Source organism: Rhinolophus sinicus, chromosome 15 (genome assembly GCF_057876585.1).
Source record: "Rhinolophus sinicus isolate RSI-liver-muscle chromosome 15, RSI-T2T, whole genome shotgun sequence".
NCBI classification, from domain to species: domain Eukaryota; kingdom Metazoa; phylum Chordata; class Mammalia; order Chiroptera; family Rhinolophidae; genus Rhinolophus; species Rhinolophus sinicus.
In genome coordinates, this window is record NC_142515.1 from 27,693,302 (window position 1) to 27,715,898 (window position 22,597).

The 22,597-nt window shown below is 44.4% G+C and overlaps 1 protein-coding gene across 50 annotated transcripts in view; it reads left to right on the forward strand.

Annotated features, from left to right (window-relative positions):
- SORBS1 (sorbin and SH3 domain containing 1) overlaps positions 1 to 22,597 on the forward strand; it is a 221,392-nt gene that overhangs the window by 162,646 nt on the left and 36,149 nt on the right. For 36 of the 50 annotated variants that reach the window (XM_074339313.2, XM_074339314.2, XM_074339315.2 and 33 more), the window contains 6 exons: positions 1,075 to 1,158; positions 5,114 to 5,179; positions 5,718 to 5,819; positions 10,024 to 10,073; positions 20,057 to 20,229; positions 20,791 to 22,263. In XM_074339313.2, the coding sequence (XP_074195414.2) occupies positions 1,075 to 1,158; positions 5,114 to 5,179; positions 5,718 to 5,819; positions 10,024 to 10,073; positions 20,057 to 20,229; positions 20,791 to 22,263 (1,948 nt within the window). The remainder of the gene's footprint in view (positions 1 to 1,074; positions 1,159 to 5,113; positions 5,180 to 5,717; positions 5,820 to 10,023; positions 10,074 to 20,056; positions 20,230 to 20,790; positions 22,264 to 22,597) is intronic. The other 14 variants (XM_019724753.3, XM_088791920.1, XM_088791927.1 and 11 more) reach the window with 4 other exon arrangements.

The window sequence follows — 22,597 nt, forward strand, 5'->3', positions numbered from 1 at the left end:
ATATATATATATATGAATTTAATTAAGCCATGAGCTTCTAACACTTTGGTCGGATGTGAACATATCTTTAGTTTAATAAGGGGAAACCTGATTTGCTTTCCAGGCATTCATTTTCCAACTAATTATTTCCAGAAACACATGTTATTCCACAGAGCAAGGTACCAGAACTTTATCAATATTTGATTAAATATGAAATCCCATGGAATTAATTATCAGTCTGTGTGAACTACCTCTTAGAGTTATATAAAGTGAGAAATCTAACATTTTTGTAACATAACCCAGAAGTTTTTTTCCCCTGTTGTTCTGTTATCTGTCTTGTTCAGCTTTTCCTTCACTTTATTTTTTCCCAATTCTTTAACATTTATTTGTTAGAACATAAAGTATATTCTGTCTGTATTCATCCCCCACGGGTGCTTGTTTAAAATGTTTTTTCACTTGTGTCCTCTGTTTTTACTTATATCATCTTTCACTTTACTGTGTATGGGACATGGTTTCTCACCTACTCATGTGCCATTAAAGATGCAGTATTAACAAATTGGCTTTTATAAAAAGTGTCAGTTTTTGCATTTATTTTGAAAGCCTTAAGGCAGCCTTACAAATAAGTACTAAAACTGTACTAGCCCATCCAAACTGTTTGCTCTACTCGCCTGGCATAGATGGCTAAGTGTTTGGTGTGCTCACCAGGTTATTCGCTTGTAACTAATAGTTCTCTGTAAAGACGAAATGAGGGCTTTCTTTTCCCCACAATGTGGGAATGCTGACATTCAGATCTGCTGTGGAGGGTGGCAGTGTGGTGCAGAGTTCTCCAGCTCCAGCCCACTTGTATTGGCCTTACGACTGAGAATGATTCACTCACTGCTCCCTTGTTGTCCCTGTTTTTATCAACTTATCCTTTCCCACCTGTTTTACCTCCCTGATTTTGCTAATGTCAGTAAAAATGGATGATTGCTGCTGCTGACGGCAGTTTCTGTATATATCTGGAAACCGCTGCATCTCTACTGGCCTGTTCCTATGTAATCTTTGCATAATGTTATCCTTCTCTCTCTTCCATTTCCCTGTCACCAACCCCTATAGAGTCGGGATATAAGCCCAGAAGAGATAGATTTAAAGAATGAACCTTGGTATAAATTCTTTTCGGAATTGGAGTTTGGGAAACCGGTAAGTTTAATAGCTTCAGTGGTTATAGACACCTTTTAACATGATGCTGTTGCTGCATTGTTGCCAGTAAAGAATCAGATCAAATTGTAAGGAATTCAGGAATTGGGGAGCAGCCATGTTGGTTGTCACTAGTGGGTATGTCTATTCTCACTACAACATGTAAGCTTCCCATTGCTTTACTTCCCCAAGAAAAGACAGTGAGCTCTCAGAGTATTTCTTGCCAGAAAAGCAGAGAGAGACACAACTAAATCATTGTTTGTCTTAGGACCTCCCACCACTAGCAACAAATATTGCACGCCTGTGGATGACATTATTCTGGCTGTTGGCTCCGTTCCTTGACCAGTCTTTATGGCATGCTTAAGACAAACAGGAAAATGCATTACACACTGAGAAGACCAACATTGTCACTGCTTTATTCTTAAGAGCATATGCAAGGGAAGTGCCAAATCAGGCCAAAAGGGCCTCTCTATGCAGATGTGATCCACGAATGCAACCCCATTTCAGGTGACTTTTAGGAAGTGATCTCTATGAATTAGAATAATATTTCCCAAATTTTGAAATGGGAAGTAGGGATTCTAGCAAATTTACTGTTCAGCCTAATAATATTCTGCAGTTTCCCTGTGATGTGTCTGAGTTGGCTTTGGTACAAATTGATTTTGGGCAGTTAAAGGGGGATTTTCTCAGCCCTGCACCAAAGGAGTATCAAACAGAAGGGAGAATTGAGCTCATTATTCCACTGGAGGTGACTGGAAACTGACTTTAAAACTCTAATTATTATACTTTAAATCTTAACTATTACAGCTGCAAAAAGAATTTACAAGTGTAAGGATTAGGTGTATACAAATAAAAATTTTATTAGATGTTTGTATGAGACTTTAAGCGTTGAATCCAGCATTTGAATCACTGTAGTTTGGAATGATAGTTTTATTTGCAGACAGGAATTAACTTTATAGTCCAGTAAAATGTTAAATTCCATGGTGTGTATTTTTCGTACACCATGTGTGTATTTTCATACTTTCTCATACAATGACAAAGACAAATTTAGCTGGTTCTCTGGAATTGCTAAATTGATTTAGTGATGCCGAACTGTGTTTTAGAGTTCAGGCATCTTCTGAGTTAGGAGCGCCTGACTTGCAAACATCCTGCCTGTAGGAAGGACAAACGTTCCTCCCCACTTGTCCCACTTCGACGCTATCTCCTAATAGCATGTGTCCTGGATAAACAGCGCCACCTATTGACCAATGGTGAGGGGAAGCGTCTAACCCCAAGTGTGCTGCATCTCCTCTCCTTCCCCAAGCTTTGTTGCACACCTCACTTCTCCTTTCCCTCCCTTTCTTCTCTGCTCTCCGCCATTCAGACATCAATGAAGTCTACCTCAGGCAATCTTTTCTACATGCAAATATTTAACAGGATCCTAACCCTTTTCCTTTTCTTCTTTTTCTTCAAACCTGCTCAATTATCTCACAGAAAAACCTTTTGATATATATAACTCCTCCCCTCTCCCCCCCTAAAGACCATGATTGGTATATATAATAATAATGAGAAAGCAAAAGCTATTACTTTTTAATTATGTATAATAAAGAGTATGTGCCATTGGTTTTTAAAGTCCTGTTCTGGTTCCAGACATTTCTGTCTCCCCATTAGCCAAATAACTAAGTTAGTTTTATCTTAGATATTAGCTTGTAGGAGATGTTATGAAATCGTTTTTTCTAGTTACTTGTGATTGATTTGTTTTACTAAATCTGCTATTGCAAATAATTCTATGTTTGTTAGCAATTGAAAGTATTTCAGTTCCAGCACACATTAAATAGGCTCTGTGAAGAGTAAATTAACAGTGTTTCTACTGGAAAACTGGCCTGAGCACCATACAACCAACCCAAACAAATATTGAGAACATAGTCCATTTGTATATTAGGACCTTCCTGTAGTTTGTATCCTTACCCTATTGTTCTCACTGCCTCATAATTATTTAAAGAGATGCTTTTCCAAAATGTCATTTTCTCTAAAGCCACGAGGGTTCCTTCCATAGACCTTAGAATCCTTAAATGGAGGACCTACTTTTGGTGTAGAACTTTTAAAGTAATAAAAGATAGTACTTTTGAAGACTTACCCAAATAACTTAATCACTGCCCATATCCTCCGTGTTGAGGTGAATGGTTCCTTATGGTCTGAGGATGGGCTTATTATCTAGTTGAACCAAGTTGATGACTGGATGTTACTCCCAGGGTTTGGGAAGAAGGTGTGGTGGGGAGAACTTTTTTCTTCTCTCCACTTCTCTCCTACCCCCAGTCACTCTGGACCATAAAAGAGGAAGAGACTTAAATAAAAGTGGCATACACCATGGAAGTTGTTTTCAAAGGTTTTGCAGTCGTTCAGAAGCAGAATGAAATCAAAACTCCTACCAAAACATGTGGATCGTTTCTCCTTTTTCTGCCACACCAGCTCGGGAGCCGCTTTCCCCAAGGGAGGAAAGCCTGCCAGAATTTTGACCTTAGGATTCACCTGGGATTCCTTTCTTCTTCAACTCCTCCACTGAAAGCCTCCCAAAATGAGCTGAAATTTCAGCAAGATCATGACTGTAATACCTTTTAGCTCTAATGAGTTGTTGTAGACTATCAAATGATTCAAGACTCCAGGCGCCATTTTGGGGAGGATTATTTAAAACGAATTTAATTTGTAGGCACTGTCTTATTTTTTGCAGTAAATAAAGAAATTAGTAGGGGAACCAAAGTGACTTTTTAAAAAAAAATCTCCTTCTCCAGATGAACAACTAAGTGTATGAAGTACTTAGAGATGAACGATAATTGTTCGTAGCAGTTACTTCACAAAGTGCAGAATATACATATACAGAGATCTAATCATTACTGACCTGTTGCTGTTAGTGATGAATGGCACCTCAGAGGTCAGCTTTTTCTGCCCCCCTGCCCCCCGCCCCGCCTCCGTCCCCACCTCCACCTCTAATTTCTACAGAAGTTAGATGTGATTTCTAGTAAATAAGCTCAAGGCAAAATGTCACAATGTAAACCAGCTTGAGTGCTTCCGTAGTTGGTTATAATGAAGTTTGCGTAAAATTCCGGGAGCTATTAATGATCTCATCTCCTCACAGGTCACTGTATAAGAAATTTCAAGTCTAAGTAGACAGAACAAGGAGGTCCACTTGGTGGGAGAGAGGTTCCAGAGTTAGAAGTGGCTTTAACTTCCCGATGTCCTACCCTCTGAACCCCTCTCCCTCATTCAACTTTCAGTAATTCTCCTGGCAGCTTTCTGTTTTAGGAATGCAACTTTAATTCTAACTTGAAGAGTTAAAGGAGAAAACAGAAATAACCTTATAGCCCACTGTTTAAATTCAAAGTGTAAACTCTGTTCTCTAAGGGTGATGGCAGGTATGGCTCCACCATTAGCAATGTTATCAAAGTCTAGTTAAACAGTAAAAAGAGATTTAAAAATATTGTGTAGTAGAATTGTCTAGTTATACAGTACTAAATTTAATGCCCGTTTTGTGGATGGATTGTATTACCACAAGCCACATTTAGTTCAGCTTACCCTCCATTGGCCAAATCTCCAAACTCACACATTTATTAACACATAATGAATTTTACAGTGGAGAAGACTGCTTCACAAATGTAGAATCTGAGTGTCGATCGATCTTAGTTTGAAAAGAACAATGAGGAATTTTAAAGTTCCTATTTTGGTTCAAATTGGGGTTAATGCTTTTTAAATTGTTTTTCTTTGTGTCTTCTTTTAAGTTTTCAGTATTTAGACTCCAACAATGATTTACTGTTGAGACAGAAACATAGAACATCCCAGTTAGTCAGGGCCCCCTCCGCTGTTTTTAGCTCACCTTTCTGTGTTGATACAGTTCTCCTAGTGTGCCCCTCTTTGTTTGAACCAGTCTCCATGTTTGTCTTTATGTCTTTATGCTCATTTCTTCATTTCCTCCTCTGCTTCCCGTCAGCCTCCCAAAAAGATATGGGATTATACTCCTGGAGACTGCTCTATCCTTCCTAGAGAGGATAGAAAGGTAATTCCTGCCTCCTCCGTGGGCTGTGTGTGTGCTCTCTAGCCTGGTTAGTGTGAGTGTGTTGTGGGGTTTTTCTTTTATTTCCTTAAATGACTTTTTTTTTTAACTTGATACCTTTTTTTTTTTGGCTTGGTGATAAAACTATTTAACAAAGTCTCTAAGACCTATACTGATATTTAGAGATTTTTTTTTTTTTAAGCGATGACTTATTCTTCTGATATACAGTCACCATACTCTGAAAAGACAGAAAATAGGTATTTTCTTCAAGGTAGGTTTTTGTAGTTCTCTTTAGCAAGTAGAATAGAGTTTTGAAGCTCTGATTACTTCAGGATTTATATTTTCTGTGCCTAATGTTACATTCTCTGTTCTCATGGCTTTAACTAATTTCCAGTGGGCCTTGTGTTTTAATCATGCCATCTCTGCCTTATTAAAATATAACACTAAAGAAAAAAATTCATTTTTCAAACTTAACCTTCCATTCTCTCTGCCTTTCCTCTAAACTAAAACATTCTTTCCCATCTTTTCTTTCTTGAACCAGACTAATCTAGAGAAAGATCTCAACCTCTGCCACACAGAGTTAGAGGCAGATTTAGAAAAAATGGAGACGCTTAATAAGGCACCCAGTGCAAACCTGTCACAGGTATTTCTGAGTTTTTCTCCTGCCCTCAGTTCCTTTTCAAACTGTTTTGTTTTCTTTGTTCTATGGTTTTTGATGAAGTTGAGGTGATAAATGGTTATGCGGGTTATTTTTAAGCTGCATGGCTTTCTGACTCCTGATTTAGATTTATTTTCCCCCAACTTAATTTATGCCTGGATTTCTTTTGAGCTTGGCATCTCCTTAAAGGGGGCTTTTCAAAATACATGCAGGGTAGCTAGTGATTTAAACTGCTCCCCCCTTCCCTTATCAGTCTCTTCCTCTGTTTTCAGGGGATGACACTTTTAACTTCCTTTCCTTTGCCTCATTATACCTTCTCTGAATTTTCAGGAAGCCATTTTTTGGGGGCAATTTCCTTGTCATTTTTGCAGCCCTGGGAGATACCAACCTCAGAGATCATTTTCGAAAGCACAGCAGTGTGACTTGAGTGCCTCTTACCTATGTGGCACTGTCAAAGTAGTATTAGCTGCAATTTGAAAGGTCAGAAAGTTCTCAATGGAAAAATGCACTCCAGAGGCCAGGCAGCCTGGCCACAAACAAGCATGTGAAACTCAACCTACACTGATATTTTTAAATGGAGCTATGTCAAAATGTGGTTTAGTAAAGGATAGGTCAGAAAGAGTGTCCAAGGTAAATGGATTCCCAAGGGGATGAAAAATACCCAGTGTTTGGAGAACTGCTCCCAGGGCTCCCTGACCAAACAAGAGAGACACTTACAAGGAAATGAGATCTTTACAGCAAGTAAAGGAATGCAGGCACTGCTGAAGAGGCTAGGAAGGTCCACAGGCCATGGCAGGAAAGGTGGCAAACATGAATGGATTATATATTACTTAGGCAGAACTGAGACAAGGAGGGTCAGACAACCAGCATGAGTGACTTGGGTACCAGAAGGCATGTGAGTGCTAAAGACACAACCCAGGGAAGGGGTAAAGTGGTTAGGCCCAGGCCCCCTTCAGAACTAGGAGGAAGCATGAAACGTGAGCCACAGTGAACACAATTGAGGCATAGAGGTGGTGGGTGGTAAAAGGGGGGCTGTTTCCAATCAGGGTGAAGTCTGAAACCAGCTAAAGCCATTGTGGAATTGAAGGTCTGAGGCTAGTTCTAGAGTGACAGCCGTTGCTGCAGGTAAGTCCTAAAGTGAGCTGAGCAGGGTGGGCGGAGCACTGAGATTACAGGTCAGCTGAAAATGAATCAGGGGCACTTTTCAAAATAGTCCGAAGTAATGAGTGATTCTGTAATACATGAGGATGGGAGGCAGCTAGAGAACTATTGAACTAACTGCAACCTCCCTGAGGGCCCAGATGGCTTCCAGTACCTAGACCTCTGCTGGGGGCAGAGTGGACACAAAGAAATGTCTGATGCACAAATGAGTCGTCTTCCCATTGGTTCAGTTACCTGTCACTCATTAGTCCCGAATGTGTATGAGACATGCTGAGGGAAGTTCTAAATCAGCACCAAAAAATGGACTTTGCCTTCAGGAACATGATAGTTTAGTCACACTCATAAATGAAAGATTTCCAACAGTACACACCAGTGCCTGCTAAGGGCTAAATGAATGGTATGGGCTATGGTGCCAGAAGAGAGAGACATCTTGTGGAAAATGAGGGAAGACTCTCAGAGGAGTTACATGAGATCTTACAGGACAGATGAACTTAGGTACTTGGTGAAAGTAGGGGGCATCCATTTGAGGCACCGTAAAGAGCACAGAAGTGAACGTGTTTAAGATATATTCAAGGAATAAAGTAGAATTCAGCTGCAATAGAAAATTTGGGGTGTTAATACCGTGTTTCCCTGAAAATAAGACCTAGCCGGACAATCAGCTCTAATGCATCTTTTGGAGCAAAAATTAATATAAGATCGGGTCTTATATTATATAAGACCCGGTCTTATAGTAAAATAAGACAGGGTCTTATATTAATTTTTGCTCCAAAAGATGCGTTAGAGCTGATTGCCTGGCTAGGTCTTATTTTCGGGGAAACATGGTAGTGAGAGGTAGGTTTGGGAAAAAGGGTTGACCTTGGATTTTAGAGGCTCAGAAAATATGATTAAGGAAATGATTCATTTTGCCCTCAGACCAATGATTTAATTCAGGAAGGTTGTTGTTATCACTCTAAGAGACTGAATCGAAGGGAAAACCTCCAGTTGGAGATTGAGAGGGCAAGGAGGCTACTGTGTAGTCCAGACTCATAGTGGTGAGAGCCCATTTTCCAGCAGCACCAGCATGAAGGGAGGGGAAGGGCAGATGTGGAAGATCTCAAAGGAAACTGCAGTGGGACATTCTAACTAATTGGTGTGAGAACAAAGAATTAGGGGGATGGGATGAGACAATTCTAGAGTTTTGACCAGGCATCTGGAAGAATGGGGACATCAGTATGTGGGGAGAAAATCGATGCAGAGTTAAGATGAAGGAGTTGGTTTTAGATCACTTGTTTTTGAGGTATTTGTTGAGTATCACATAGGGACTGTCCAGTTGTAAATGTAAGACTAGGTCTTGTGAGAGAGGCAGGGGCTTACAAAGTCAATTGGAGTCACCTGAAGACAAGTGATTGTTGATGCCCTGGGAGCAGATGAAGACACCTAGCCTGGGGTAGCTGAAAGATTGAAGGGAGAATCATGTTGAGAGAAGGGATGAGAGACCAACAACTGCCCATTGGGGTGTTTGATGACACGGGGAGGGTCAGAGAAAGAGCAGCACTGAGAGGGAGGAAGAAAAGTGAGTAGTGGAACAAGAGGAGACGTCCCAGAAATAGACTTGGAGGAAAAGTCAATGGATTTGATTACCAAGAGGTTTCAAAAACTTTGGAGGTTCCTGGGTGAGTAGTGGATGGGAGCTAGAGTATGTGGTGAGGAGTCAGGGGACCCCCCCCCCAAGGGTACAGCACTGATTGAAAACGTGATCACAGAAGGAAGGAGGGGGGATGTTTCCAGAGAACTCAGCAAGGTCGTGCAAAAAGTTTTTCCAAGATGGAGACCAGGGCATCGTCCACAGGGGTGGGTGAAGACTCAGAATGGGACAGGTGCCAAGATGGGAGACTCTGGGAGAGAAGATGGGCAGTAGAGACCCATGCAGGCAAAGGGCTGGAAGGATGAATATGGAGGTAGGAGCGGTGCCTTCTCTGAGGAATGATGGGGGAGTAGAGGGTGCAGAGGCGTCCTGGGGTAGAGGTGCCCTCAGAAATGAAAGGACCCTGCAGGTTGAGGGTGGGTGTTTCAGCGGGCAGAGGGCCAGGTGGTTGAGTCCCTGATACAGGTTGCCTCCCCTCGTCCTCCTCTTTTATAGTCTTCCTTCCTTTTCTTTCCCTGGTATTTATCTTTCTCTCCTTTCCTCAACTCTCTCCTCCCAATTGCTGTTTTACTTGAAATGGTCATTAGAGATGATAGGAGAATCTTCAGAAGTTAACTTTTTCATTGATTTATTCTACTACCACATTATTTTTAAAAGCAAATATATTGAATGCTTTGCCATTTCCTCTCTAAAACAACAGAAACCCTAAACTACACAATTATGTTGCTTTTTCTCTGCGTATAGCTCTCGGTTGTTTTCTTCCTTTTGCATAGTAGCCTGAAATCTTATAAAATGTTCCCTCACTCAGGCTGAGATGGGCATTAATAGCTTTTGTGAAACTGTGTTTCTCCCCCTTTTCACACTTCTAAATCTACAGAGGCAAACAAATAATCTAAATGCAGTAGGGTCTTTTAAAATGCATTTTTGTACATTCTGACCTGAAGTGTTGGGTGGCCCTCTCTCTGGATGTGGCATCTGGGCGCATGAAGAAGTCTGTGGTGGGTTGGCAGGGGGTCGGAGGGCTGGCGTAAGCTGGTGGAGGGTGTGCTGCCCACATCACTAATGCGTGTTGGCCAAAGGGTAGGCCAATCTACCCAAGAGGCCTGCGACAGAAGGTACATAGAACATAGAAACCAGGCGGCCATCCCCTGATCCACCCAGAGAGCCTTGGCTGCAACCACTGGGAGGCAAAAGCTCAGAGAAAAAGAGAACACCCACTTGCCCAGAAATGTTCCCAAGGAAAGGGCACGACCCTCCACCAGCTCTGAGAGCCAGGCTCCCGATCTCCCAGAGGTTCCTACCTAAATCAGGAAAGGAAAGGGACTTCTCTCTTTTCCCCTTGGCTTGAAACATCTGAGTCAAAATAAATCATATCCACTTTTTTTTTTTTTTTGATGTTTACAGAGCTCAGCAATCAGCCCCACTCCGGAAATTTCTTCAGAGCCTCCTGGATAGTAAGTTGCCACTTTGTTTACATGGCTTAATGTATGAAATGTCAAAAATGGGAAGAAGCTTGTGTTTGGACCCAAGTGTGTTCTGTTTGTAGCAGTCTAGTAGTTTTGAATGATGTGCAATTTGGTGATAAGTAGCAATTCAGTTCTAGTCTTCAAATTCTGTTTTTCTGTTTTCTCCTTCACTTCCAAATTAATTTTGTGATAATTCATATTACCTTTGATAAGCGTTTCCCTGTGTTGGCATCTTTGCCTTTAGAATGTGAGTTTATTTCTGAGTTTAGAATCAAAGTTCACCTCATTTGCTGATTCTTGCGGGAAGGGAGTGTGTGACTGCTTAAAGGGGGGGTTGGGTGGGGGTGGGTCCTTAGGCTGGACCTGTCAGAGGGAAAGGTGAGGCAGAGAGGGACCTAACTTGTCTGATTCTCAGAGATGTAGCTTTAGTTCCCCATACCAGTTCTTAGGATTCTGCCCAGGTGATACATGCACACCTCACTCACTTCTTCATGGGGTAACCACCAGCCCCTTTCCCCTCCCCCAAACCATCCTGTACCCTCGACCAGATTCCTTGTCTCAGTACTTTGCATGCAGCTATTATCCCAGCTGAAAGTGTTGCAGTGCTGCCCACACCCCCTTGCATACATGGTAAATAGCAAATGCTTTAGTTTGTGTAAGTAGGCCCTAACTGAGCCTTTCTATACCCAGTCTCATGTTGGTACCTCTTATGGCACTCACTTCTGTTCCATACACCGGAATTATGTTCTTGTATTTTTATAATAGCTAATAAATGATAAGCTCCTTGAGGGCAAAGTCTGCATTGTGCCTGGTGGGAACAGCTCCTCGTCTTATCACCATATATCCATATCTTATTCTTTGAAGCATGACAAGAGGGAAAGGCACAGCTGTGCCTTGTTCCATTTGGGTTGCGTAAATCCACAATGAGCAGAGCTCACCTGTTCGTACAGAAGCCTGACTTGATCTGAATGCTGAGTTTATCGATTTGGGGGGGACAAATATTATGGTCACTTGGGCATTTTGGAAGAGTAGTTTCATTTGAAAGTCATTTTAGCTGGGATTTGGGTATTTCACTGGAAAATTGGAAAAAAACATAATCCTTTTAGGGTAATGACCAAATCTCTAGCCAGATCTATTCTGTTCATTTTTCTTCTATGAATATGTGTATTAATGATGGTGATTAATATACCCTAGAGCATAAGATAAAATTGAGACAATGTATTAGGACAAGCATCTAGAGGGAAAGTTTCCCGTCATAGAGGACAATTCTATCTTGGAGAAGGGTGGGTACAAAGTCTCTTGCACCTACTCTTGGGTTGGCGATCAGATGTGACAGAGAGGAATCAAAGCTCAGATAGGGCATCGGGACCCCCTTCCCCTTCTCCCTCCACTCTGTGCTCTGAGGCTCACTCTCTTTTAAGGAGTTAGTTGAACTATGCCTTCAACTGCAACGATAACAAGTCAGGTCCTCTAGGTCTCAGATATGAGGTCTGACAATTAAGTTCACGAACTGATCCTAGAAAAAGTGCTACAATATATACCTCATTGCTGAATATCACTACGGTCACCTTCGAAGTACTCCCCTTGGGAAGCTGTGCACCGACACCAGTGCCTAATCCACCCTTCAAAGCAATTTTGGAACTTTTTCTGGAATGGCCATCGGAGCTGTCGTCGTATACCCCTTGATGTCCTGAATGTCATCAAAATGTCTTCCTTTCAATATTTCCTTTATCTTCGGGTAAAGAAAGAAGTCATTGGGGGCCAGATCAGGTGAGTAGGGAGGGTGTTCCAATACAGTTATTTGTTTACTGGCTAAAAACTCCCTCACAGACAGTGCCTGGTGTGAGCTGGTGCATTGTCATGATGCCAGAGCCATGAATTGTTGGAGAAAAGTTCAGGTCATCTAACTTTTCCACGCAGCCTTTTCAGCACTTGCAAATAGTAAACTTGGTTAACTGTCTAGTTGGTACAAATTCATAATGAATAATCCCTCTGAAATCAAAAAAGTTTACCAGCATCGTTGCAACAAGTTCGTGAACTTAATTGTCAGACCTCATCTGTGCTTTCAGAGGTAAAGCCTACCAGATGACCTTAGGCTACCTTCTTCAAGGCTATAGCTCCCAGCAAACTCTCCTTGGTCCCTGAGGCCACGTGTCTACCAAAGTGACAAACTTTGTCACTTTGACAGTCCTGACTGTCCAGCGCATGACTGGACCAGATCTCTCCCTGCCGCTGCTGTTTTTGGAATCACACAGTGTTAACCATGCTTCCTGGTCTCCACTCTACCTCCTTACCCCCATCTCCCTGAAATGCACAAGATAGAAAAGGTTGCTTCAGGTGGCCGGCTGAGTGAATTCCTTTGCGCGACTGTATCTAAGGCACTTTGCTAGGTATTATAATAGGAACACAAGAAATAGTCCCTCAATTGTTTTGGGGGCAACATACACACACACACACACACACACACACTCACAATGAATGTTAGTAAATAAGACAAAGTAGCAAATGATTGAAGTAGACTATAAAGATTTAAAGTTTCAGAAGAGAAAGCAGTAACCATGGGCTGTCAAGGGTTGGGTACACAGGTCCTGAATGAAGTGATAACGTCAATGATTTATTCAGCGTTTGCTGTGTGCCAGGCCCTGTGCTTAGCATCGTACGTACTTGACCTCATTTGGTCCTCTCAGTATTCCAGGATCAGGCATCATTTTTAATCCCAATTTTATAGGTGAGGAAACAGGCATATAAAGGCAGTGTAAGTCCAAGGTCCACAGCTGGTACGTGGCAGAGCTGTAGCCAGAGCCAGAACGGTGAAGTTCGAGGCCAGGGGACTGATGTTGGCAGTAAACTCTCGTCTGCACCAGACCAATTCAAAACTGGGTAATAAATTAACAGAGAGCATGCTACGGTGTACTGTTTTTGAATTATTAAAAAGACAATTTAAGCAACTATTTGTAATATTGTGTTAGCAGGATTGAAGGTGACTGATGCAAACTGCTAAAAAGAGCAAATTGCTGTCAGACACTCTGAGGAAGATATTTGATGTGTTAATTTACCAAGCACTCTTATTTATATCATCGAAATAGGTCTCCAAAGGCCTGTTTTTCATCCCTAGCCTAGCTCTCATGAAATGCTTGGCAGGAATAAATGAGTTTTTTCCCTCCTGCTATTCTCCCATTGGGGATTTTTTTTTTTTTTTTTTTTTTTTTTTAACAATTTAGGTTTGGTTTTCTCCCAGTTTGTTTAAATGAGTTAGGTTTTTCCGTCTGTGGAATTGGTGAGGAGCCAGCTGAAGTGCAGGGCCTGACATGTAGGAAAATGCACAATAAATGTTTGCTGAGTAAATGAATGCAGCTATAAATCTTAATTAACTAGAATCCAACTCACTCAGCATGAAGACAGGCGACGTGTGGACTGAATCTGGCCCCTTTCACTGGGTGGAAAGGAATGGCCTGTTGAAACATTGGCAAGGTTTGACTTAACCCGAGGACGGAAGAGAGAGGAGTCACAGATGGCCCAGGTTCAAAAACTCTGCGATCACTGGAGAAGTGATGGTCTTGTTTTAAATCCACTTGCATATCTTGGACAGTCTGCAGTTTAGAATTTTATTAATTAACCTGATTACATAGCACAGTTTTAAAAGAACCTGTGAACAGAGAAGAAATTCACCTATGGTCCCAATATCCTACCAGCCCTTCCTCTCAAAAAAAAATATATTTTTATCGTTGTGATCACAGTGTATTCCAAATTTGTGTTTTATTTCTGTAGAGTTATCATATCTCTAAATCAGCAGGGTAGACTACTCGTTTTCATTATTGCTTAGTAATTCAGCATTGATTAGTACCAACACATTCTTTGCCTAACCAAAGAGCTTTACTCCATTTGGCCAGCAGGTGACGCTCAAGAAGAAGCCTGCCTTTTCCTAAGTAGTGACACGCGAGAGAAAACACCTTTTATTCTTAATCTGACTTAAGATCAAAACACAAACCATTACCTGAAGAACCATATGAAACATTGGAGACTTCCCAGGGTTTAAAAATGTGTCAGAAATCTGTGTGCATGTAGGCATTTAATTTTATAGAATCATTTATTCTACTAATATTTATGGAACAACAGTGCTGGGCACCAGTCATGCAAAGATAAACCATCTAAACGGCCTGCCCTCCAGAGGAAAATCAGAGTGTAATGGGGAGACAGATTTGTAAATAACAATCAGATCCTAGTGTGGTACATGCAGTGAGGGGACCGAGGAGGGAGGGAGTGCCTCTGTTTTGTGGTGGAAAGGAAGGAGCAGCAAATAACAATAACATTATAAATCGAAAAAGTAAATTTTTCATGCAGTGTGAAAGGCTATAAGATGAAACTGCCCCCTCCAGATTGTCTATGCTCCCTCCCCTACAGCCAGAGTTAAAAACAGTTACCTTTTTGTTTCTTCCTGAAAACACCAAATGGTTTTGGACAGTGAATTCCATGAAGATGGAATTTATGTTTTGTTCCTTGTTGAATCTCCAGCTAGGAGAGTGATTGACACGTGAAATGTGCAGTGGAATGGCATGATGAGATCTTCCCTAGAAAGACCACTGACAGTGATTTGCAGACATGGTTGGAGGGAGTCCGGGCTGGGGACTAGGGGAGTGCTGGTGTGCTTATTGCAGAGTAGGTGAGCAGGTGGGGAGGTGACCGGGAGGTGAAGAGCAAAGGGACTAAGGTGAGCTGTGTCAAGGACAGGGAGTAACTAGGACTTGGTGACTGATTAGGTTTGGGGAGCAAGGAGAAGAAGAGGGTGGGTTCCCTGGGCTTTCTGGCTTGAGTGATGGGAGGTGGAAGGACAGAGCTGGGTTTGATTTGGGACATGTTGGATTTAAGATGCCTGAGGAACACCTAGGTGGAGCTGCCTACAAGGCAATTGAATGTCTGTGTCTGGAGCTCAAAAGAAAGGTCTCTATACATAAAAGATTTGAAGGTGGACTTTTTGGACACTCTCACCACACCTAATAGTTTTGCAAATGAGACAAATTGAGGCTGAGAGAAACAGATTGTTTCCACATTTTTAAAATAAGCGGGCTTACATCAGCTGATCTACATTCCTTGTTGGAGTCAGGCTGGAATCACAGCTGATGGGACCCTGCCTGCCTGCTCCACACAATTGGAAACATTTGGCCCCAAAATGATTGCTCTGTTCTCTCACTTTTTCTTTGAGTGAGCATGTTGTTGTTGAATCCCTTTGAAACTCAGCAGCCAGCTCCATATCTTAGCCTGAGGGTAAGTTCTCTTCTCGCTGTCTCCTCTCCTGGCTTACTCTTTCTCAGCTAAAAACCGGCTCAACCCAGGCTGCTGAGAGCTGAGCTTCTGAACTTGTTTTGTTAAGTAATCAGTAATTTGGGTCTTTCTCAATCAGCCTGAGAGTACTTTTCTCATCTTGTATACAACAAAGACCCAAGAACTCTAACCTAATGGCAAATGCCTTCACCACTCTCGTCCTCAGTTTCCCCTTTGGTACAATGGGCAAATGATGTCTGTCTTTCCAATATTAGGAGATCCAATGGAGATGATACGTTTGAAAATACTGTTCCAGAGCTTTTCGATATTGTTTTTAAACAACTTGCAAAGTGTTACACATCTGGAAAAAGCATGTTGGCTTTGGTATCAGAAAGAAAACAATTGGCCATAGCAAATCTATTCTGAGAGGTTTCCTGAGTGCTGGTTTGTCATTCTGGTGGGGAGGCAGGAAAAAATGGTGATAATGAGTGGAATAAAGCCAGAAAGTGGTGTGGCTGGTGGGGGGTTGGGGTGAGTTATGACAGCTGGTGAGGTAGGGGAGCTGTGATGGCTGGCAGCCCATGTTATGGCTGAGAGTCCTGACTAAATGCAGTCAGGAAGAACTAGGGAAGAGTGGGCTGGACGTCCTGACCAAGGCTGAGGCAATTCAAAGGACAGCAGGATGGAAGCCGCTGTCAGAAAGACCCAATGCCGGGAGAGGTCTGGTAGCCCCAAACCAGGGCAAGCAGGGCTGTAGAGACTGTCCCCTCACAAAACAGACCTCAGTCACCACAGCTGTTGGTTGGCAGGGCTGAAGGACATCTGTGGGGACAGAGCCAGGAGTGCGGTTTCCAGGCTCTTGGCCTCATGTGAAAAGGTGCTGGCTCAGGTAGTAAATGGCCATCAACTGTGATTGCATGGCCATCAGCTGTGGCTAGTTGGCTGTCAGCTGTAACCAGTGAAGCATTGGCCACTAATACAACTGCTGTGGCTACGCTAACAGCAAGATGGAGGCTAGCAAGAAGATGGTGGCTGAGCTAGCAAGAGTGGATTGCAGTTAGCAAATGAGGTTGGTTGGCAGAGAGAAGTGGACAGCAGGTTGCAGATAGTGTGGCTCCTGCTTCCTGTGTCTCCAACCCAGCTGCCAGTGAGAATATAGTGGTGTGACTCCCCTATCTATGGCTCCGTGGGTGTTCCTTTTTGGCCTCACCATGTCCTGCGTTCTTATGTGGGGAGCGGGACCAGAGACCCTGCATGACACCCTGCATGACAACATCTATACATGGGTCTTTTTGCAGTTGAGGTGTACAAAAAGGAGAAACACGGAGTTAAACTGAAAGACAAAATCAGAAAACGCAACCAAAAAGAAGAGAGTGGACTGTGAAAGGGAAGTTTAGAAAAGAAGCAGATTTATTTATTTATTTATTTATTTATTTATTTATTTATTTATTTATTTTTAAAGATTTTATTGGGGAAGGGGAACAGGACTTTATTGGGGAACAGTGTGAACTTCCAGGCCTTTTTCCCAAGTCAAGTTGTTGTCCTTTCAATCTTAGTTGTGGAGGGTGCCATTCAGCTTCAAGTTGTTGTCCTTTCAGTCTTAGTTGTGGAGGGCGCAGCTCAGCTCCAGGTCCAGTTGCCGTTTTCTAGTTGCAGGGGGCACAGCACACCATCCCTTGCGGGAGTCGAACCGGCAACCTTGTGGTTGAGGACGCGCTCCAACCAACTAAGCCATTTGGGAGCGCAGTGGCAGCTCAGCTCAAGGTGCAGTATTCAATCTTAGTCGCAGGGGGCACTGCCCACCATCCCTTGTGGGAGTTGAGGAATCGAACTGGCAACCTTGTGGTTGAGAGGATGCGCTCCAACCAACTGAGTCATCTGGGAGCTCAGCGGCAGCTCAGTTCAAGGTGCCGTGTTCAACCTTAGTTGCAGGGGGCGGAGCCCACCATCCCTTGCGGGAAATCAAACCTGCAACCTTGTGATTGAGAGCCCACTGGCCCATGTGGGAATCGAACCGGCAGCCTTCAGCATTAGGAGCATGGAGCTCTAACCACCTGAGCCACCGGGCCAGCCCCCAGATTTATTTTTAATTAGGAAATTTAAAGTGAAAGCCAGTTTAGATGAGCTTCCATTTATTTAAATTGGCATATAGTACCATAGCCTCTCAAGTCACCTTTAGGAATGAGTATGACAGCCTTCTAGCTAGAGTTGATGGCTTTTATGAGTCAGAACTGGGGACATCTGCAAGTGCCCCTGCAGGCAGAAGCAAGAGAGCCCAAAGTTGCCTGGCCCCCCGAGCCTAGAAAAGCCAAGCTTCTTTTGTCTCTAGGGGTGGAATTGGGCACCTCCAGTCAGAGGCCAGGGCACCAGGGAGGACAGCCAGCCTAAGCCTGGGCCACCTAATTCCCCGTAGTCTTAGTGTTTCCACCATTCTGATGACTCCATGGTCACTGATGTCGGGAGCTAGGAGCTTTATGTGACATAATTCTTATAGAAGAATTTCTAAATGCATAACTTTATGAATCAAAACACACCCTTAATCGGATCATGTGCCAGTTTTGCTTGCAGAAAATGTGACCTTTTATTCATTTAACAAATATTTACTGAGTGTTCTCATAGACCTTACAGTCAAGCGGGCTCCTCCAAACAAGGGTACAGCCTGGGAGAGGGACTGCCCCATCCTATCCCTCCTGGAGGTTTCTCCTCTCTGAGACACGTACCCTGGAGGCCACTCGGGAGACTCACTTGATTCGTGTGCTTTTATGTTCTCAGCTTTGAGGGTTGGTTTTCTTTTCCCAGTGATGACCTTCTGTTTCGTCTGAGGAAAGGGAGAAAGCATTTGATCCCATGACCTAGGCCTGAGAGAATGAGGAGGGCCCTGGGGAATCCTGACTGCCTGGGCAGGCCCCTGAAATAGAGCACATAAGGCCCTTAAAATCAGTGGTGGGCTCATGGTAAGGAGCTCCTCTGAGGGGTATTAGCAGAGCTGGAAGCAGGGGAATTGCTCAGTGGAGCTTAACTACTCGAGGTGGAGACACTGCGTGTTTAACCACAGCCTCTCCATCTCTTTTCTGTTTCTGACCCCTGGGTTCTGGAGCTGGCTTGTCCCAGGCGTGCATTCATGGCAGGTGACACACGGTGGTGGTGATGTAGGTGGAGCTCAAGCATCCTGAAGCCCTTGGTCATAGGCGAATGTCATTTATAAAATCAAGGCTGAGAGTACTCTGCGTGGTGCTCCATGATATGGCCCAGGTTCCAGCTCTGTCCTTCCACTAAACTGTGCCTGCTTCTCCGAGTGCCCGAATCTCTCAGTGCCTTGTCTCATCTGAATGTGGAGAAAATAGGATTGTTTGAGAGGATTAGAGAGAGAATGATCGTGGGGCACTTAGCACGGTGCCTCCCACAAGGGCCATCTCACCCAATGGTGTGCACGGTTGCTGTTGCCATCATTATCTGCGACTGTGGGGACGCAAAGGCTGCAGGAAATGTAGAGTAACTCCATCATGATTGATGGGAAAGAGATGGATAGATGCATGATTAAAGCAAATGCAGCCTGGTGTTCCTGGTGGAATCAGCGAGAGGGATGTGACACATAGGTGTTCACTATTACAATTCCTTAAGCTTTTCTACATACTTGAAAATATTCATAATAAAATATTGAGATGAAGAAATCCCACCAAACTGTTTACATCTTTACAGCTGAGAAATCCATATTGATAGCAGTAAACTGAATTCAGTAGGATTGAAAAGCAGCCAAGCAGAAGCCTGAGTACTTTTGTGGGAAAGGAGTCATTCAATTATCTGTGTGAGTTTGTGTGTGTGTGTGTGTGTGTGTCCACGTGTCAGTGTGTCAGTTGGTGAGGGCATAGAACCCTGGGATTGGCGGAAGGGAGGGTTCAGTGAGTAAGGCTCTTCATGGGTTCTGTGCCCCACCTCATTCCAAAAAGGATCTGTGGTAACCTGCAAAAATGCCTAGAATTTCAACAAGATGAAAATAAAAGACGGATATATTTAAACGATCAATAATAGTTGATACTCATAATACATGTGATGAGGTTCTGAATACAAATTTTGAAAGCAGTGAATACAGAAGGTGGCTGTGATAATAAGAGCACAGAGAACCTCAGCTCCCATTTTCACTTGGTGGCTGATTTTCCTGGAGATCCAGGACATCTGGGCCTCCCACTTTCATGGGTGATTTTAATGCTCCCTCCACCAAAGCGCTTGTGAAGAATAACTCAGAAAAATGATCCAAGTGGTGGACTTGAAGTCGCAAACCCTGGCTGGTGACATGTCAGAGGCTCCACTCGTGTTCTCGACTGCCCCATCTGTGTGCAGCCATGGGGCCCCCAGCACCCCTCCTGTCCTCCCCCTCCCTTCCTCCCAGTCCTCCACTCCTAGCCTTGTCTCCTGCCCTCACCCCCCCAGCAGTGTTCCTCGGTTATTTTTTTAAAGCACAAATGCTGTTATCTCAGAGCACTTTGCTGTTTGGACACGATTCCTGAGCATTCAAGGGCACCGGTGGGCCTGCCTTCTCTGTAGAACTCTATGTCTAAATAAGAATGCCCTTTAGAAAGAACGGTGCTTGAGTAGGGTCTCAGAAAGTGGGTTTCTCGTCTTTAGCTGGAAATGTGCTTTCTAGAAAAGTGTTAAAAATACTAACTCCTATTCTTCCCCCCCCTTTCTTTCTTTTATAATTACATTACTCTTAGTATATATTCTTCCAACTTCCACGCAGTGAAGAGGGAATCAGATGGAGCTCCTGGGGATCTTGGTAGCTTGGAGAACGAGAGGCAGATTTATAAAAGCGTCTTGGAAGGTGGAGACATCCCGCTCCAGGGCCTCAGTGGGCTCAAGCGGCCATCCAGCTCAGCCTCCACTAAAGGTAACAGAGCCAAGCCTGCAGGCCTCTCACCCATCCACACTGGTATTGGGGTGTCTCCTGCCCGTGTGCAGTGTTATCAGGGTGTTGGCAGCAGGTGAACCTGCACCTACTGGGATAACTTGTGCCTTGTACACACCCAATTCCAGGCCTTTGAGCCTTCTTATGTCCCCTCCTCTAGTTTCTTACCGGCCATTTTTCTTTCTGGTGTTAGTAGTTTCCCTTCCTTTAACCCAACCTTACTCTCTCTGAAGCATCACTCTCTCTGTCTCTCTTTTTTGTTCTGATTCCCTTTTCTTAGAAATTAGCTGAGCTTTTTAGCCTTTCCTAACTCTAGCAAGGTGGCCATTTTTTCGTTGCATCTTTGCACCTGCTTTGCAGCACAGATTATTTTGCTTCTGGACATCGACTGGAAATTAAAAAAAAACACCAAAAAAACAAAAAAACAATCCTTTTTGACAAATGAGCATGTTACCTCTCCTTTTTTTACTTTTTTTTTTTTTTTTTAGCAGCTTTCAGCTTTAACCTAATGGGTCTGTTTATTTTATTCTGCATGCTTTCCAGTGGATCGTAAAGGTGGGAATGCTCACATGATTTCTTCATCTTCAGTTCATAGCCGAACCGTTAACCCTAGCAATGCATTAGGCCCTGTGTGTAAGCACAAGAAACCCCTGTCCGCTGCAAAAGCCTGCATTTCTGAAATCCTTCCCTCCAAGTTCAAACCCAGGCTCTCTGCTCCCAGCGCTCTCTTGCAGGAACAGAAGAGTGTCCTGTTGCCATCGGAAAAGGCTCAGAGCTGTGAGAATCTTTGCGTTTCAGTTTCTTTGAATGATTCCAAGAGAGGTCTCCCGCTCCAAGTGGGGGGCAGCATCGAGAACCTGTTCATGCGTTCCCGGCGGGATTACGACAGCAAGTCGAGCAGCACCATGAGCCTGCAGGAGTTTGGCAGCAGTGCCAGGAGGCCCTGCCCGCTCTCGAGAAAGGCGGGGATGCAGTTCACCATGCTTTACCGGGACATGCACCAGATCAACCGAGCTGGCCTCTTCCTGGGCTCCATCTCCTCTTCGAGTGTGCGGGATCTCGCCTCCCACTTTGAAAGGAGCAGCCTGGCCTTGGCCAGGGGTGAGCTGGGCCCCAGCCAGGAGGGCTCAGAGCACATCCCCAAGCACACCGTCTCTTCCCGCATCACAGCGTTTGAGCAGCTGATTCAGCGCTCCCGGTCCATGCCGTCCCTGGACCTGTCTGGCAGGCTGAGCAAGTCCCCCACGCCTGTGCTGTCCCGGAGCCTGACCTCAGCCCGCTCCGCTGAGTCCCTCCTGGAGTCCACTAAGCTCCGGCCCAGGGAAATGGATGGGATGAACCCCGGGGGTGTCTATGCCTCCCCGACGTGCAGCACTATGGGAGAGCCCAGCTTGGGCTTCAGGGGCCTGGCGCCTTCTGAGCCCCTCTCCACCTGCTCTGACGAGCTTGACCACTGCTCAAATGTCTCCAGTGACAGCAGAGAGGGCAGCAGTGGCAGTGTGCACGGAGACATCCCCAAACACCGCCTCAACAAGTGCAAGGGCACCTGTCCTGCCTCCTACACCCGCTTCACCACCATCCGGAAGCACGAGCAACAGCAGACCTGCAGGCAGCCTGACTGGCGCCCAGATTCCAGAGCGGACAAGAGCACACTCCTCAGGAACATCTACCTAATGAGCCCCCTCCCCTTCCGGTTGAAAAAGCCCCCCCAGCACCACCCCAGACAGCCTTACCCTGGTGACTTCTCAGGCCCCCCCATTGGCCGGAAGCCAGACCTCCCCTATCAGCCCCATCAGGATGACCCCCGCTCGGGGGCGAAGCCCTCGGTTCCCAAACGCCTGTCTTCCCGACACACCATGGCCAGGCTGAGCCGGATCTCAGAGCCCCCTCAGGAGAGACCCGCAGTCCCAGAGGACTGCCCGAGGGCCTTTAACAATGGGAACTCTGTGCCGTACTCAGGCCACGGCCTGGACAGGAACAACAACCCACAAAGTGAACTGGGACCGTCCCTTGGAGGTGGCATTTTGTGTGTTTGCCCAATCTCACCTCACCCGTCTCTCCACTTTGCTTGCTCTGTCCCCTCCCCCTGTGTGCCCTTGGTGCTCATTTTCTGGTCCGTCCTTTGTTTTCTGTTTGTTTTGCTTGGCAATTAATCATGGCTCGTAGTGGCTGCACTTCTTTAAAAACAAAGCCCCCATGTCATTCAGACTAACCACCAAACTCTGTTTTGAAAGAAAAATTGGCCATTTAGCTCATCTGAGAAATTTGTCCATTTGAACTCTTTGAACCCCTTGCAGTTTGCACCAACCCCGACTCAACCCTGTGGTTTTTTGAGAGGCAGCCTCTCTCA